The sequence below is a fragment of the Punica granatum genome, chromosome 1 (assembly GCF_007655135.1).
Source record: "Punica granatum isolate Tunisia-2019 chromosome 1, ASM765513v2, whole genome shotgun sequence".
In the NCBI taxonomy this organism is placed as follows: domain Eukaryota; kingdom Viridiplantae; phylum Streptophyta; class Magnoliopsida; order Myrtales; family Lythraceae; genus Punica; species Punica granatum.
In genome coordinates this window covers 25,377,899-25,396,503 of record NC_045127.1, presented here as the reverse complement: position 1 = coordinate 25,396,503, position 18,605 = coordinate 25,377,899, and the positions used below count along the sequence as shown (strand labels likewise).

The following is an 18,605-nucleotide window of genomic DNA, read 5'->3' as shown; positions in this document are numbered from 1 at the left end:
TAGAAGAAGTACCAACCATAAGAACGACTTCTTTATCCTTCCTTTTGTTGTTCATAGCATTCTATGCAGTTACCAACATGTTCAGCAGCTCAGACAATGAACATGATAACTTGTTCATGTGAAAGTTTACAATGAACCCTGAGAAAGAATCTGGGAGGGACTGAAGAACTAAATCCACATGCAGCTCTTTGTCCAACTGGAACTCAAGCTTCTCAAGCTGCTAAATCAGCCTGATCATCTTCTGCACATGAGTGGTGACTTCAGTTCCCTCCTGCATTCTCGCACGAAATAATTCCTTCGATATCTTATATCGTGCAGTCCTGCTATTTTCCCCATATAGCTCCTTGAGATTCTTCAAGATCTCACGAGAACTCTTCATGTTCTCATGCTGCTTCTGCAACTCATTGCTCATGAAAGCAAGCATATAACAGCGGACCTTCGTGTCATCAACAGACCACTGATCATATGCGTCTTGCTGATCACTTGTAGCATCCCCGCCAGGGAGTTCAATCTCATGAGTCTTCAGGATGTATCCTAAAGCCTCCATGTTCAGGACAATGTTCAGGTTACGGAGCCAGTCCGAAAAGTTAGGCCCAGTGAGCCAATTATCACTCGGTATGCACGAAAGAGAATTCATTGATTTCATACTAATCATGACTGCAGAAAATAACAAGATTAAATTAATGAATTTATGTATATATAACCATAATGACCATGGAATTTCAATCAAAATGGTCTCCCACTATCTTTTCGAATCCTACACTTCCAAAATAGGAAACGGGAATCATAATCGGTAAAGATTCCTAGCGGGTGATTGAATTCCCATAAAATGCTAATTCCTTCAGGTGCTTGCCATTATTGGAAACAAGCAATCTACAAGCGAACAACTCCTTGTTCAATACATCTCTATATACGGCTCAATCAATTCAACTCCTAGTACTATGGACCTCAGGTGCTTGACGTTATTGATCCATCATATATAGTTAAGTCTGACCCACCAAACCCTAGATATCAGCTGGCTCAGGTGCCTGCCGTTATTAGCAACCGAAAATCTAAAACATCACATGTTTAACATTCATTCAAAAAGATCTCTTAGTCTGTCTTGTGCCCCTGTGTGTCCACGACCGACAACGAAACAAACTAAAACTCTTTGGAGAATGCTTTGGTAGAGAGCCATGACAGAGGTTCACAACCTCATGCCGTTCTCGACTTAATTATTTTAATTTGGAAGATTTTCTTTTAGGTGACCTAATTACTATTCGGTTTCACTTTGCACATTATCCATATTCACACATCACATGCATAAATATGTATTCGGAATCGATAAAAGCATGATCATGGACTTACTATTAGCCTAATTCTAGAGCCACAAGAAATAAACAAAATTTTCCTAAAGTCCATAATCACACACCATGCTCGAAATTTATAAAAGGAAACTAACAGAATAAAAGGAAATAAATTTCGTGCCAATTTTGTAACTCTTTACAAAATATCCAAATATCTCATATTAGGAAATTTCCAATTTTGAAGAATATACAAGATATCATATATCTAGTGTATCTTCAAAATTCCTTTTTGATATCAAATATCAAATCTCTAATCTCATTGGAATAGGATATCAAATATCCAATTTCATAAAATCAAATTTTACGAAAAAACAATTTTGGTAATTAATTGTTTCGAAAATCTTATTTCCGGAAATATCGAAATTTACTCGTTACATGACGAGCGCCGATTCTAGAAAGCCATGTCCAGTCTCGCGCTTCACAGTCGCGTCCAATCGCGAATAGTCACGCCCAGTCAGGAACAGTCGCGTCCCTTCGCGAACAGTCGTGCCCAGTCGCGAACAGTCATGTCCCTTCGCGGACAGTCGCGTCCCTTCGTAAACAGTCACGTGCAGTCTCGAACAGGACATCAGCGATTACTGCAACCTTTTCAGCCTCTATGGCCGTCCAGCAGCCACTTGTTGTGGTTGTTCCTGGCCACGTAAAGGCCATCTCGCGATTGACCTTTCAGCCGAGAGAGATCACCGATTCAGTGATCTAAACCCGGTTACAAGAAACGATTTCTCGTACCTTGTTCGATACCGATTTATCAAACACTTTAATAAATCACAATCAACCACCAAATTAGGCACAAAACATGTATCTAATCGATTAGAGGGGAGGCTCTGATACCACTGTTAGTAAACCGAGCACGTGCGCAACGGAAAAGTTAATTACGGTAAAAATCAAATTTTTATCACGTGTTCGTTTTAATTGAAAACTTCAAGATCATATCTCGACATAAGAATCGTCTTCTAAACGAATAGACAACATTACATATCGAATCTACAAGAAAGGTTTAGACTTTTGTATTAACCTTGTTGATTCGAGTCGATCAAACTAACCGTCCAAGTGTCCAGTCTCTAGTTCGTCCACACGAGCACGTCTCCACCAAGATTAGACTCCTCTCGACCCGTACACTCCGATCTAGGTCACCGATCTCGAACGGAATCGTCCCGGAATGAAAGGATCTCTTCAAGGACGTCAAGGACAACACCGAAATGCCGAACCGGAACCAAAAAGAACTCCGATCGGCCTTGGGATTTGTGCAACTGAGTTGCTATTATTGCCTCAGTCGAAACCTTCTCTCTTTCTCTCTAATATTGGTTGATGATCGATTGTGTTGTGTGGTTATCTGTAAGAACATATCTATATATATATTTACCATAGGGACTAAAATGTAATTATTAATTAATTCACATTAATTAATAAATCACAAATGAGTCCTCACACTTAAGTCATCCAATGACTTGCCCTTGTTATAAGAAAGAAAGATCAAACAAGTCCTTGACACGAGTTTCCATCAATAGACAATCTATTTATAGAAACTCTCCAAATAAGGAAACTATCGTATTTCCTTAATTAGATTTATCCTTGATATTGAACTCGGCTTCAAGATGTGCTAGCACCCTTGCAACCACATTGCAAGCCTTGTTCGATAATTAATTCCTAATTAACTTTCTTAATTAGAATTAATTCTTTTCTCGGTTTAAACACGCTCATCGTGTGTTACTAACTAAGTTCATCATCAAATGGTAATGAGATTATAGTATCAACTCTCTTGACACTACTAGAAACTCTTTCTGTAACCAAAAGCATAATTCCCAAAATGCCATTGGTTTCTAAAGTTCACGAGTGACACCTAGCAGCATATCGTGACAATCCAAATGATGACGAATGTATAATTGAAACATTCTGATGAACCTCTGATGGTATATGCCATGCATTGAATCCCTTTACTATAAGATCCCGATCTAGCAAGAGCTATGGTAAATGCCAAACTCTATAGCCGATTATATGGACTCTCTAATTTCATTCTTAGATCTATAGTACTTGAACATAAACTCTTTTCTATTCGAGTCTATCTACCCCGATCAAGGATTTCTCGATCCAGAACAAAACTCATATCCATAAGACCTTTTCCCTGTTTACTCAGGTTAGCGAATTCCGTCTTGATCGGACACCTAACTCCAAGTATAATTAACTATGACCACTATCTGCCGAATACTCATGCTAAGCACAAATATATTAGCAGTAGCAAATCCTAATCACCTATACTTGAGATAGCATTCCATCTTAGGTCTAAGGACTATATGCACTAATACGATCCATATAACATTCATTGACATTAGTAAATTACCGTATGAATATTATCTGCACGTCACGTTCGATTACTTATCATATAAGTATCCACATATCTGTCATGATAACAGTTATCAGATAGCATGAGACTCACTACTCCATCTTCATTAGTATCTGTATACTAATCATGGAAACAGACAGAGGTGACGATCTATCTGGAGAAATAACATCCAGTTAAGTCTCCTACGATCGTGAACAGTTTAAAGATATTTTTACCGAATTACTTCGTCACTAATATTCTTAACTCTTAAGAATGAAGCATTCAAAATATCTTAAGTAATTTATTCTAATAAACATAAACAATATACGAATAATAGAATAAACTTTATTGCCAGAAAAGGAATTATCCAAATACATAAATAAGGCTCTAGGGCATATCACTAAAAATGACGTGTATGTTTGACGCCCCATGCTTCTGCTGTGATTATCTTGTGCCTTTTCTATGGCACTACTAATGTTTATGTTGGTTCTCAAGATCATTTGGATGCTATGGCTGATGTGGTGTGTTGAAAATTCACTTATGAACGCTCATATTGTAGAGGTGTTGCTGGAGACGATTCTTACATCATGTCTTGTTGTTTTAAGCTTGATTTTAGAATGATTGTGCATGCTGGTGTGTCACGAATCAGGTCCTTAGAAACTTTCTTTGGCCACCTTATCATCGTTGGTTAAGTCCCCCCATGTGTCTAGGCACCTTGGGACCGCTTCCTTGTTGTGTTTCGTGTCATTTCGGTCTTTCCGGTGTCGGTTTAGGATACTCTTCAATTCTCGACATATTTATTATTGGAGTTATGAGGTGATGTCATACTTAAACATGTAGATGAACTTAAGTGGGATGGAATTGGCATTTGCTCGATGGTTTTGCTTGATTTCCATGGCTTAGAATACGACTCAAGTACCAAGCTGAGTTCTGTGATGTTTCTTCGATCGGTTTTATCATGTTTGTGCTATCTAGATGATTGGAAACAGCACATGAATCTGTGGCTGAGCTGTACAGTGATTCTCAAGAGTGATTTGGCCATATTTTGTATGATACTGATGAGAATAGGTCGTATTTGATCAATGGGCTGAGTTCTGTATCAAATTTTGTTTGCTTCATGCTGTCTTTGTTCGAGCTCGACAAGTTATCATCATACCCGATAGTGTGGCTGATCTATAAGTAGGGGTTTGTTAGTCCCATTTTTTACTTGAAATGAACGTTATAGGATCTCTTCAGGAGTTGTTTTTCCATGCTTGGTTGCGGGATGTCGTTCATAGTTGAACGAATTTTGTTGATTTTGAGCTAATTTTGCCCTTGTGACAGGTCTGATCCGAATTTAGTGTCTTGGGATTTTGAGCGTTGGTTCAGTTCGAAAAAGACACACTTGATCTAGTAATGGGTTGATTGGCTAGCATGTTTTATTCGGTGTCTTTGGAAGTTATTGTATAAAGATTGAGGTTATCCATTGGTCGTCCATGAGCATGCTTTCCTTAGCTTCATTTCGCTTACGCCTAGCAGAATTTTACTTGGATAGGATCTCTTCTATGTTGGTGTCATTTGCCTCGCAAATTATAGGAATGATCTTGTGATGCTATGTTCTTGCCTTGGAAGTCTTGTTTTCACATTAAACACCCCTTGTTGTGTTCCTCTTCTTTGATTGTCCTCACGTGTTTGCTTTCTATCTTGCATGTCCTTCGGGAGGAGAAGAAATGTAGAGAGACAAGAAGATACTAGACCGATGCTGGTGTGGATTGAAGACGACGTGGAGACTTACCTAGGCTTACATGAGTCCTAACTTGAAGGCTGCCTCGGTCCGCAGTAGTCAAGGATCTTTCGAGCTAGCTCATCCCGAGAATCTCTTGGGATTAAGTACAAATCTCCATCTTAGCACAATGAGATAGGTCTTTTGATGCTTGACGAGTGGATTCGATGAGCTTGATGTGATTGTGTGCCCATGATTCATGTGTTTTGTAGTGTCACATGTCATTTTAATTAAAATCTAACACGAACTGGCTTAATCACATAAACTCGATTTAAAAGTGGTTTTAACTTCGAGACGGTCGGGAATTAAAGCTCTTAGCGAAAGGTCCATCAATGGCCAGCTCGACGGCTTGAAACTTGCAAACCAAAGCATTCGGCAAATTCTAATTAAATTAATAAATCCACACATGGGGAAATGAGGCGTGTCATCCAGCTAAGTAAATCACTCGACTTAAATAAATCGCATGAACCGACTATTAATTTATAATCGCGTCGACGGATCACAAACCGTCAGAAAAGCTATTTTTAAACTTACAATCTTAAAAAGCACCGCGACATGTCACACGCATAGCATGGGCATCTAGGGAGCGCTCGTGTATCTTGACTCGAGTATGGGTCCGATTTGAGGCGGCTCGAGTCGGGGTACAAGTCTTCCTTAGACCACTCCCGGGTGGAGCGACTGTTTTCTCGGCCCTTTTAGAGTCGGCACCGGCTACCGACTTTCGATAGTCCGTGTCATGTGATCTCAATTTTGCACGAGCACTTTACACATTTTACCTGTTCAAAGGCACAACTGTTGGTTTATGATCCACCAACACCTTAGGTGTTAAGGTGATTGAAGCACTTCGATTCACGGGTGGGGACGGGCAGTTTGTTCGGGTGTAAGTTTCATTTGCATAGCCCACTTCATCCGATCTAAGTGTTTCTGTCATCTTACCATAAATTTGTGTACTTAGACAAGACATCTCTGTCATAAAACGCGCAAAACCTAACTAACCGTTCATTCGACTTAATTAAACTTTAGAAAATGGCTAGGCGAAATTCTAGGTTCCAAATTTTGGGTCAAAACGTGCATTCTTGGCATAATCTATAAAGCTTGCATTGTCCTTATACAGAACAAATTTAAAACAAACCCACACACATGTAGCCGAATTAGCACTATATTCAAGCACGTTCATTTGTTTGTTTAGGTTAGAAAATTGCTTGCCAAGCAACCATGATCTATAATTGGCTAATCACGTAAACACGACATTATACACAATTTGTTTGTATTTATATGTTTTTATCTGTTTTTATCTATTTTTGTCTGTATCCATCTGTTATTTGTTGTTTTGTTGCGGTTCAAGCCTGAGCCCATAAAGTACGCTTTGCACGGGGTCCAACACCCCAAAACCATCGATCAGGGGGTCCAACGCACCCATACACATCGAGTGCGTGCAACCCGAGTGCGGAATAGGGTCTAGCCCCGAGTCATTGCCTTGCTCCGAGTAGTGTCTATGTGGAAGACAACTTGGAACGGGTGTGTGAATCGCGGTGAGACAATCGTCCGGGAGCTCGATTGGTCCCACGCTAGTCTTAAGAGTCGATTGACTCTTTTGCTATCCGTCGGAAGCAAAATCCTAAAACCCTAAAACCGTAAAACCCTTAAATGCGAGGCAGAAGACGTCCCCGTCGACCACTGACCAACAGACCTAGGTTTTTTTTAATTAAATTTAAATTTAATTTTATTTAGTTATTTGTATCCCACCAGAATTACACATGTGGATGGTCGAGCTGCTACTTTAATTTTTGGTCCATTTTTTACGGAAACGTGATAGTGTGCTATGTGCTAAAAAAATTCAAGAGTTTTATCTTGTTGTGATCAAAATGGATCAAAATGTGCTACCACGTGAAAAGTATATATAAAAAAAGCTGTGTTGTTTAATATAATTTTTTCTAATTTTTTTATTTTATTTAATTATTAATTATTTGGGCCCCACCATAGTTACCAGTGTGCATGGTCGAAGTACCACTTTAGTTTTCCGTTCAATTTTTGATGAAAATTTGACGGTGTGTTATGAGGTGAAAAAATTCAAAATTTTCATATTGTATGGTGAAATTAAATGACACTGTGCTATCTCGTGTAAAAGGTCAAAAGAACATCCTATATGGTGTATTTTTTTCCTTTATTTTTTATATTTTGTTTGGATTTTTTTTCAACTTTTCTAATTTTTATTATCTTTATGTATTTTTATGAACCTTTCTATTTTTTCATATCCTGAATAATGCTTTTTTATGTCTTTAATATTATTTGAATTATTTTGAACTTTTCTTTGATTTTCTTTTTGTATTTTTTTGAATTTTCTTTTCATTTTTTCCTATATTTTGAACTTTTAAGCATTTTATATTATTACTTGAATTTGTAATGCAACGTGAGCAATCTGTTTGACACGTCAATAAAAATAAATGCAAAAACTGATGAATTCCCGATTTGTGAAGACAAATGAAACTTGATGTACTTTTATAAAAAAAAATTGTGCTAAATTTTAAAATATAAGTAAAATATTTTATTTTTGATACAATTAATCCTACTAAAAACTATATTAAATTTCAAAAGAAAAAACCAATAAAATTTGTGAATGAAATCAACTTTTCTAAAAATTTAGATAAATTCTATCTCAAACGCATTCTATTCTTAAAGGAAAAGAGTGAGGACCAAATGAAGTGTCTTCCTCAACGGAAGCGATCTGGTCACCAGCTGCCACCTCACCTCTTCTCGGCCGTTGGATTAAGATAACCTCGGTATTCGTCTGATGTGTAAGTCAATGGATAGAGCCTCTGTGGACAGGCACGCGCGATTCACATGCGGTTAGCTCATTCGTCCTTACGTACACCTGCCCGCACCGTAACTCTTCCCGCAATGCCAAACTCCCGAAGAAGAATAATCCATCCATGACTCAGAAAGAACACGAAGGATATATGATAGAAGAAGCACGAAGAAGAAGAAGCGCTATTCTCCGCACAAATTCCACTGCCCCTTTGGCTCTGATACGAAGGAAGGAACCACCGGTTCCCCTCCTCTCCTTCTCCTCCTCCGCCATTATCATGACCGGCGAGCTTCGAGCTGAGAGAAGCGGATGAGGCCCCCCTGAGCCGACGGTCCAGTCGGTCATCAATGTCGTCGAAGATCTCCACTTGCTTCCTCAGCCACGGCCTGACCGGGCTGAACCACCGCAGCTCGAATGTCCGCTTCCTCGCCTCTCCTTCTCATCGGCTGCTCCCCTCTTCCTGCAGGATGCGGCACCGCAGTTTCAGGTTCTCCATCAGCTCCTCCACCATTCATTCCAACTATTATGACTACAGTCGACTCGCTATGGTGATTGCCGTATCAAAGATATTATATTATATTAAGGAAGCTGAAGTTTGAGTTGATTTTGCTTCTCTTGCTCAACTCGTTACCTTTTGGTGTCAGTCTAGTTTGAGCTTGCGAGCTGAGAGCTAGTCTTCCTGTTTTCCGCTTTGAGTCAGTCAAACTCACTGCTGCATAAATTTCTGGATAATTTTGTATAGTTTCCTTTTTATAATTCAGTTCTTAATCTAATTCGATCGTTGGGCTTCATTTATTTAGATGTAAATCTTCTAATGTTTCATACGATATTCTGAAACATTTCCATGTTCGTATCGAGTTAAGGATCAATTGGTTACAGCTCTTTGCTTAGTGTGATGAGTTTGTTAGAATTTATGGCCGCCTGATGTCTCCCGCCCATTCATAAACTCTGTGAGCTTGATTTAAATTTTGCACGACTGGAGTGCCATCTTCTATAAAGCAGCCCTGGCATTCGAGAGATAGGATTTGTCGTAACATCGGAAATTTGACTTAGCAAATGAATTGTAAATCTAACCTATCTAATGGAGGGGCAGCATTGTATTTATCTATTGTGTGACAGTTTGGACTCTCATCGGTTCTCTAATTTGCTGGTTTTTGACTTGTAGTTTACAGAATAAGAAACATCATGTGAAGAAAATGTCTTCCAGGAGGCCTTCTATTATTATCAATGGGGAAATGGAGCCTGAAAATATTGCAAGCCAGAATGTTCCAATTGGAAGTCAGGAAATTATGTCTAATTCCGATTCCGATTTAGATAGTGGTGACGGCTCCGATGAAGATCTCACCAATCAGACTATAATAGATGTGGAGAACGAGAATGATGCTCCTAATGAATCGAGAACTCTTTCAGAAGCAGAAAAGACGAATTTGGTATTGTTCTCAAACTTTGGGTTTGAATATACCGGTTTGTTATGAAAGATGAAACATATAAGAAAATGGCTTGGTTTTATGTCCAATAAAAGTAGTTGATATGGTGAAAGTATTGGTGTATTTTTTTTGCTTGTTGCATCATCTACATACTTCATTTTGCACTCACTAGTTCAGGGATTCAGTGCCATTGCTTTAACTGCTAAGAAGTCAAAGGATGATAAGTAAGGGAGTAGACGTGACCATTTAGCGAATGAAAACTGAGGTGCACATCAATACTTCCTATTTTTCATTCAATAGGAGTTCTTCTCGTACTTCATTTTAGTAATGTCATTCGTGATAGGCCCTTTTTTTTGGATGAGTACTTTGTACTAGGCTCAGATGTGGTTGAAAGCGTGCTTTAGAAAGTTGAATATACTTTTGTGCACATGCTTGTGCATGTCAGCGTGTGAGTGTGTGCATGTGTGTGTGTGTGTGTGTTTTTCCTGATGCCTGTTTAGTTCCATACTTCATTCTCTGGAGTCAGATGCTGTTATAGGATGTACAGTGGAGAGGCTGCGTCATTTGGAAATTACGTGCCTTTCTTAGTTTTTACCTTTTAGTAAGGACAGTTTTCCCAATGCTTGTGCAAGCATGTTTTAGATGTCATCTGAATCCCTACATCATTTTCTGATGATATTTTAAATTACACTGCGACTTGCATCTTGATGTTATCCTATTATATTATCTGACAAATTCTGTTTAATGGATGTAAAATTCCTTTTGAAATTGAGCAACTTGTTGGTGCTATGGCTAAAACCTTCAATTCACGAAAAAGTGCAACGATAGCAAGCTGATATCATTCTTTTGACTAGTTTTACACCACAATTTTTAATTTTTGCATAATGACATCTCCATAGAGACTAAGGCTCTGCTTCACATGTGATATATATTATGTCCGTCTGAAGTGGCAGTATGCTCAACCATGTGTCAATTGATATGGTCTCGGGTTTCGGCTCTGTAGTTTGTGCTGCAAAATAATTTGCGCGGCAGCCCAGTATGACCCTATCTGTTTTATATCCGAAGCAATTTTATGAATTAGTGCTAATAATTTTATACATTTCTGTAGCCCTTTCATTCTTTTGTTTGATTGACGAATGAGGATCATCTCACTTAAGGTACAGAATATTCCTGAGTTGCAGGCCATAGTAAATGATGCTGGACAGCAGCTTTCTGGTCTTCAAATGGAGGATTTAGTAGGCATGATAAGAAATGCTGAAAAAAGTAAGAGGTTTTATGGACTATGTAGTGCACAGAACTTCATCGTTTAATATTATTGACTAGCCAAGGATTTCCTTTTTGTATTTACTTAATCTGTGCATTTCTAGATATTGTACTCCTCGACCAGGCAAGGGTACGTGCACTTAATGATCTTGGAAGTATTATGTCTGAGAAGGAAGCTTTGCAGGGAGAAATAAATGTGTTGGAGATGAAGTTGGTAGAAACTGATGCACGAATGAAAGTTGCTGCTCAGGAAAAGTTACATGTTGAACTTTTGGAAGATCAACTGGAGAAGTTGAAGGATGAACTGGTACAGAGAAGCAGAATTGATAGAAACGAGTCAGATGTGTACAAGGATCACGATTATCCGTTGAATCAGGAAAATTCCCCATCACATCATAGTATCGTTCATCCACATATGTATAAAGATCACAAGCATCCACTGAATCGAGACGATTCCCAACCGATGCAGAGTAGTATTTATACTCTTAGAGAGGAGCTCAGATCTCTGAGGACTGAGAATGAATCTCTGAAGAATGACATACAAGCACTTAGGGATGACCTTAATGGTGTTAAGAGTACAGATGAACGTGTGATAATCCTGGAAAAGGAACAGTCATATCTTGAATCTGCTTTGAAGAATTTGGAGTCGAAACTTTCAGATTCTAGAGAAGATGTTTCAAAACTTTCGACATTGAAATTTGAATACAAAGACTTACTCGAAAAGGTAGAAAATCTGCAAGTTTTGCTAGATAAAGCAACCAAACAAGCTGATCAAGCCATCTTGGAGTTGCAGCAAAACCAGGAACTCCAGAAGAAGGTTGATAAATTGGAGGAATCACTTAAAGAAGCTAACATCTATAAGCTATCATCAGAAAAGCTGCAGCAGTACAATGAGCTAATGCAACAAAAAATTAAGCTGCTAGAAGATCGTCTTGAGAGGTCTGATGAGGAAGTACTTTCTTATCTTCAATTATATCAAGAATCAGTTCAAGAATTTCAAGACACACTTAATAGTTTGAAAGAGGAAAGCAACAAAAGGGCTTTAAATGAGCCGGTTGATGATCTACCTCGGGAATTTTGGAGTCATTTATTGCTTAGGATTGATGGCTGGTTCCTTGAGAAGAAAATCTCAGCCAATGATGCAAATCTGTTGGGGGAAATGGTGTGGAAGAGAGAGAGGCGCATTTGCAATGCATACATGGTATGCAAGGAAAAGAATGAGCGCGATGCTATCTCTACATTTGTAGGGCTCATATCAAAAGCACCTACGAGGTAATGATTAGAGCTTGTGATATTTTCAGTAATTTATTTCTGTTTCTTTGACTCGTACCTTCTCTTGTTTTCTAGTCCAGGATTGCATGTCGTTCATATTGCTGCAGAGATGGCACCAGTTGCTAAGGTAAGCAAGCTTTTACCAAATTTACGGATGTTCTGACCTTCCATTCCCAATTACGTATGGGGCAACAAGTGATCTGTTAATGCTATGTATAACTACACTGTTGAAAATTTCAATTTCTTTTTACTTATTTTTCTTTACTCAGTAGTAAAATGACAAACCTTTTTATTGCTTAGTGACATGAACCTTTGCAATGAACGAGGAAAGCATGTGATGCAAATTTTACCAGTATTTTCCTTTATAAATGAAACTTTTAAGTTTCTGTAAGTTGACAAATTTGCATTTTCTTAATTACATCCATGTATGATGTTTATTACTTATGCTCTGGGAAACATTTAATGTAATCTGCTTCCATATGCTTAATTTTATCTGGAATGTACATGACAGCTGGTTGCTGCACATTTCTTAGGTTGGTGGCTTGGGGGATGTTGTAACTGGTCTTAGTAAAGCACTCCAGAAGAAGGGACATCTAGTTGAGATCATTCTTCCCAAGTATGATTGCATGCAGTATGACCGAGTTCGTGATCTAAGGGTACTCTGATTTTTGATTATTCAGTTTGTCAATTATTAACAAGAATTTTGTTACAATTCTTCAGTAACAAGAAATCTCACCACTTAAGGAACCCCCATCGTTTGAAAAGCTCTACATATAAACCATTAGTCCGGTTCTTTAGCTATGGTAAGTCAATGCAACAAGCATTTCCCTATTCCTTGATGATGTAAACATATGTTAGGAGAAAATGAAAGCACATTGAAAAATCAAATCTAGATCAATCGAGAAGCTTAAAGGGGAATATAACTACAGATTTTGAATATACAATAAGGTACTGTGAAGGGTTACAGACCACAAGGGTCTTTAACTGTAGTGACTAGGAAAGTGTTTGGCAATGGATTTTCCCGAAACTAATGGTTTTCTTTTTCCTTGGGAATGATTCACTTATGCAGGCCCTGGATTTTGAGGTGGAATCTTATTTTGAAGGAAGATTGTTCAAAAACAAAATCTGGATTGGAACAATTGAAGGTTAAAAATCTGCGGTTGCATTTTTACAGGAAAAAATTTCAGCTATATGTGTATATATATATATATGTATGTATGTATGTATGTATGTATATCTATATGTATGTTATATATTTCATATGACTCTGATTTTGCATTTTGATAATGCAGGCCTCCCTGTGTACTTTATCGAGCCTCTTCATCCTGATAAGTTTTTCTGGAGAGGACAATTTTATGGGGAGCACGATGATTTCAAGCGGTTTTCATTTTTCAGTCGTGCAGCTCTGGAATTGCTCCTTCAAGCTGGCAAGAAGCCCGACATAATTCACTGCCATGATTGGCAGACAGCATTTGTTGTATGTCAATTTGATTACATTTCTGGTCATTTTTTTCTTCGATATAAGTAAGGTATCTCATACGAGTGACTCTTCTCATCATAGGCTCCATTATATTGGGACTTATATGCCCCAAAGGGATTAAACTCTGCTAGGATATGTTTTACCTGTCACAACTTTGAGTATCAAGGGACTGCACCTGCTTCAGAAATGGCATCATGTGGTCTTGACGTGCAGCAGCTAAATAGGCCAGACAGGATGCAGGACAATTCATCGCATGAAAGGGTTAACCCTATTAAGGTATGGACATTATTGCTAACAACAAAAACTTACGGGTTCCTTCAGTGCTGCTGTGTGGGAGAGATGAAATGGAAAATTATGAATCTCACCTGCATTGACCAGGTAGGAGACTGAAAAATAGAATTTCCATTTGTAAAATAACCTGTTTCCCTATGAAGGACATTTTGAACTAACATCTGGACATTGTAAATAAGGAGGTTAATGCTCAGAGATGCACATTCAAGATAGATGTATGTATTTCCCAATCCAAAAATAGCAAAAGGAAGGGGGAGAAATTTATTTTATTTTCTTTTTTTGGTGACCCGGGGTGTCTGGGCTTCGTCTGACGAATCCCGGGGCCCAGTGAACCCCCAACAACGCACAAAGCGGATAATCACACCAAGGGCACTCCAATGGCTCAAAGGGGTTTCGAACCCGGATCGGGTGAATACATGAGCTCCTCCTTAACCACTAGACCAAACCCCTTGGAGTTGGAGGGGAGAAAAGATTATTAATTCCTTTGTCCATGCCAAGTCCTTGAATCTGTTGGAACTCCTAATAGCATGGTCATTTACTTCAAGCTGTCACTAATTTCTCAGAATTGATCCTTTTTGTTTCTTGTTCTATGATCCAGGGTGCTGTGGTATTTTCCAATATAGTCACAACAGTATCACCCACCTATGCACAGGAGGTCCGGACTGCTGAGGTATAATACTTTGCCTTTTCTCCTCTTGCATGTGTTGTTGCTTTAAGTAGTTAGGTGCACCCAATTGCTAACTCCTTTTAAGAGGAAATATCATGGAGTTATCATAAAACCTTAATGTTGAGCTGTGGATTTTATTTTATGGCTATCCGTTTGTGTTGGTGTTCTGAAAGACTAATGCAATGATGGATGCTATTCGGAGTCTAAAATCCACAAGCCATCCAGTGAATGGAGATTGAATCCATATTTATTGCCTATATATGCTATGATTATGTGAAATGCAGCTCAAACTTATTCTTAAAATTGATGCTTTCGGATGTTTAGACATTTTAATTATATACTGTCTGATGACCCTGTGGTTCTACATAGTAAGCCATTTCTGAGTGCAATTAATAATTTTTTTGTATTTTTAATAGGGTGGGAGAGGTCTACATACAACCCTTAATCTTCACTCAAAGAAGTTCATTGGAATTCTTAATGGCATTGATACTGATGCATGGAACCCTGCCTCTGATTCTTTCCTTGAAGTCCAGTACAGTGCTACTGATGTGCTAGGCAAAGCAGAAAATAAATCAGCTCTGAGGAGGCAACTTGGGCTTTCACGTGCTAATCCAAGGCAGCCACTGGTACAATATACAAATAAGTGCCAATATCCTAAATAAATTGTGCCATGTGTGAAACACATTTCCTTCTTGTACAGTCTAGAGGCATCTGGCGGTCTTGTATTGTTTGAATTGTTTGTCATTGATAAGATAGCTTTCCATTGAAAACAGCATTGATCTAATAGTGATATTAGGGTTTTTAGGGTTTCTAGGTTTTTATTGTGAACCTACAATTATCCACTAATGCATGCATATATCATGTTTGACTGCTTGAAACGGTCACGTTATGAGTAAATTTTGTTTGTGGTTACCAAATTGCAATTCTCTTATCATGCATCCATAAGACCATAAAGTATGATTGCAGTTCAAAGTTTGGTTCTGTCATGAATTGGATGATCTCCTTTCACTTTTATTTTGCAAAAACAAGCTGATTGGACTTTGAATTTATGAGTCAGTTCTGATTGTTCCAATTAGAAGTTCTTGGCATGCCAAAATTCACGGAGAGCTTTATGTCTAAGATTTTGTGTCCTATTCGATCAGTTCCACATTCTGCTTTGTCGTCAACACAGTTGTTTGAATTTAATCAATAAATTTGGTGTTGATGCAAAAGGTGAGCTGCATAACAAGGCTGGTGCCGCAGAAAGGTGTACACCTCATTAGACATGCTATGTATCGAACCATGGAGCTTGGTGGTCAGTTTATACTTCTTGGTTCAAGCCCTATTCTGCATATTCAGGTGGTAAACTATTTATGCTGCCATAAGCAAGTTCTATTTTCTTCTGTGGTGGACAGTGTTTCTCATAGCTTTTAGAAATTAACCTGATGTCAAACTGGCTAAATAATAGGTTCATGGCATTCCAGCCAACGGCTTATAGAAATAGAATGAGAAATTTTAAAGGAAAAAAAAGATGAAAAATTTAAGGAAATTAGGATGGTTCACAGAAGTGACCTGGAAGTATATCTACAGGAACCCTTTTTTCATTAGGGGATTATTTTTCCACCAACAGTGGGCTCCTTTCACTAGGAGTACCTGGCAGGATCTGAATTCAACAAGCACTAGACTGGACAGGGTCTTATCCCAGGCCTGACCAGCTGGTCCACTCCATTTTGAAATTATTGTTTCTCATGGGCAACTCTCCTAGGTGTAACAAATCATTGGTTCTAGAAACTTCAGAGAAACACGCAGAGCTTTCAAGCAAGTATGGATGGTGTATTCTTTTCTTTTCTTCTATTATTCAAACTCATTGAACCGGATAGTCTACCTGCTCTTTACTTTGGCTGATGAGTGAGTCTCTTCCATGTACTGATTTTTTCACTAACCCTTCTCTCTCCGCTTTTTTGCATTTCTATTCTTGATACATCAGAGAGAATTTGAAGGGATTGTGAGCCAATTTCAGAATCATGATCATGTTCGGCTGATATTGAAGTATGATGAGTCCCTGTCCCACCGCATCTATGCAGCATCTGACATGTTTATTATTCCCTCCATCTTTGAGCCTTGTGGCCTAACCCAGGTACTATCTTGACTCTCACGGCACAAAATGCTTTTTCCAGAGGGAAGTATGCTCTCACTTTATAGTAGATTTGAGTTTTGCAAGCAAAAATTTAAACTATGGATTATTTTCTATAAAGTCCTGGTAGGTTTGGTAAAGGGAATGAAAAAGGAGATGCACTAAAATATTTTCTATATAATTCTGCTCGTTCTATCCTAATCTGTTTTGATCCCTTTGTTTTAAACATGAGATTGGGATAAATGTATGTTTTTAGATGTTTAGGGAACTATCGCTTCTTGTACTATGTGACATTCGATCTTTTCATAACTATTTGCATATTTGATTATTTCCTTTCTGCAGATGATAGCTATGAGATATGGGTCAATACCTATAGCAAGAAAAACTGGTGGACTTAATGACAGGTGGGTTACCAAATTGCATATCGTTCATCACACACATATAATCTTCTTTGTGTTAACTTCCTTATAGAGAATCTACTTTTTATCTTACGGGACCTCCATAGGAAATTGGGGCATGTGCACTGGTAACAAGTAAAACGGTTTGTTGTGTAAAAAGGTGATTTGTTATCTTCTGATTTAATCTCCGCTTGCTTAAATAACTAGTTGCTATTTAACAAGGCGACAAGTTATATCCGAAATAACAAATTAAAACACCTTCTAAAAAATAAGTTATCTTGCTATTTAACAACGTGACTTGTTTTAATGGGATTGTGCGAGACTAGCAGAGCTGGTGAAGGCAGCTACAGCCTTTTTGTTTTTGTTTTTTTTTAAATCCTTAACCAAAGCCATCTGATGTAAGCTACTGAATTTTTTTTGCAGTGTGTTCGACGTGGATGATGATACTGTACCTCTCCAGTTTCGGAATGGATTCACATTTCTAAATGCAGATGAGCAGGTGTGTACATGATTCAATAGAATTTTATTTGAATATCTTCTAATACATGACATTTTTCATCATTTACATTTTTATTCCCATAATACAGCTCCTGTTTATAATGAATGATCTTTTTGTAGGGTCTGAGCAGTGCCTTTGAACGTGCATTTAACCATTACAACAATTCTGCAGAAACTTGGCAGCAGCTTGTTCAGAAGGTCATGAATCTCGACTTCAGCTGGGATTCCTCGGCTTCGCAGTACGAGGAACTCTACTCCAAGTCAGTGGCCCGAGCAAGGGCAGCTCAACGTACTTGAAAAGTTTTTCTGACAATGAGTTCTGGTTTCACCCCTCATATACTATAACCAAAGGAGTAAATTTTTCCAAGGAACCTTCTGCGGGGTTTCACAAAGGTTATAGATGTTGGACGATTTGGCACTGAACCGAGTTGTGGCTGGAGTTCTCAAGTTCATGATGTACAGGTGGAGTTCTCATTCTGCTATTGGGGACACTGTGGCCTGGCTCTTTTCCCCTGCAACCTCGACGATGCTATTCGTTTGTTTGCGATCCCTCCCTTCACAGTCGATATTTTAGGTACTTTATTCTCTCAGTGGTTGGCACTTGTAAATTGTAATAGAACGATGGAAGGAGATGCTGCTTATTCATCAAAAAAGAACTTAAGAGAACCTGTGTAGTTTACTTAAATAACTCTATAAATCATTCAATGGTCACTGTAATTATTATTCGAGTTCTATGTAGACGACTTTTGCATACGCTGTTATCTTCTGGTTCTGGATACTGGTAACTGAGTGAGGTTAGATCGGTCGCAAAAGGATTCGACACCCTTTCCTGTTTTTGACAGTTGTTTCTGAATCATCTATCAATTCAGCTCGGTATTGTCAAGGGGAGGGATAATGTGGACGGTTACCTTCTCTCTTACCTCTTAATGAGTATTTTTATATATCCTGGAAACATCATCATT

The 18,605-nt window shown here is 38.4% G+C and overlaps 1 protein-coding gene across 5 annotated transcripts; it reads left to right on the top strand.

Moving 5' to 3' along the window:
• The first annotated feature begins 8,358 nt into the window (after positions 1–8,358).
• LOC116201289 (probable starch synthase 4, chloroplastic/amyloplastic) lies at positions 8,359–18,396 on the top strand. Of its 5 annotated transcripts, none has more exons than XM_031532499.1 (16): positions 8,359–8,721; positions 9,400–9,664; positions 10,819–10,924; positions 11,029–12,196; positions 12,272–12,323; positions 12,730–12,852; positions 13,266–13,341; positions 13,489–13,673; positions 13,758–13,952; positions 14,566–14,637; positions 15,051–15,260; positions 15,847–15,972; positions 16,601–16,750; positions 17,090–17,151; positions 17,569–17,644; positions 17,816–18,194. In XM_031532499.1, the coding sequence occupies exons 1-16, from the start codon at positions 8,582–8,584 to the stop codon at positions 17,846–17,848; spliced, it is 3,039 nt and encodes a 1,012-aa protein (XP_031388359.1). In that variant the 5' UTR covers positions 8,359–8,581; the 3' UTR covers positions 17,849–18,194. The 5 variants fall into 5 exon arrangements, with proteins under 5 accessions (XP_031388359.1, XP_031388351.1, XP_031388344.1 ...); XM_031532491.1 differs by having other exon boundaries at positions 8,360–8,721; positions 10,843–10,924; positions 17,764–18,396; XM_031532484.1 differs by having other exon boundaries at positions 8,360–8,721; positions 10,825–10,924; positions 17,764–18,396.
• The last annotated feature ends 209 nt before the right edge of the window (positions 18,397–18,605 follow it).

Coding starts and splice junctions, on each gene's coding strand:
- LOC116201289 (XM_031532476.1), top strand. CDS start 8,582: ATGTCGTCGAAGATCTCCACTTGCTTCCTCAGCCACGGCCTGACCGGG. Junction 12,324..12,729: donor AGATGGCACCAGTTGCTAAG/GTAAGCAAGCTT, acceptor CACATTTCTTAG/GTTGGTGGCTTGGGGGATGT. Junction 16,751..17,089: donor AGCCTTGTGGCCTAACCCAG/GTACTATCTTGA, acceptor TCCTTTCTGCAG/ATGATAGCTATGAGATATGG.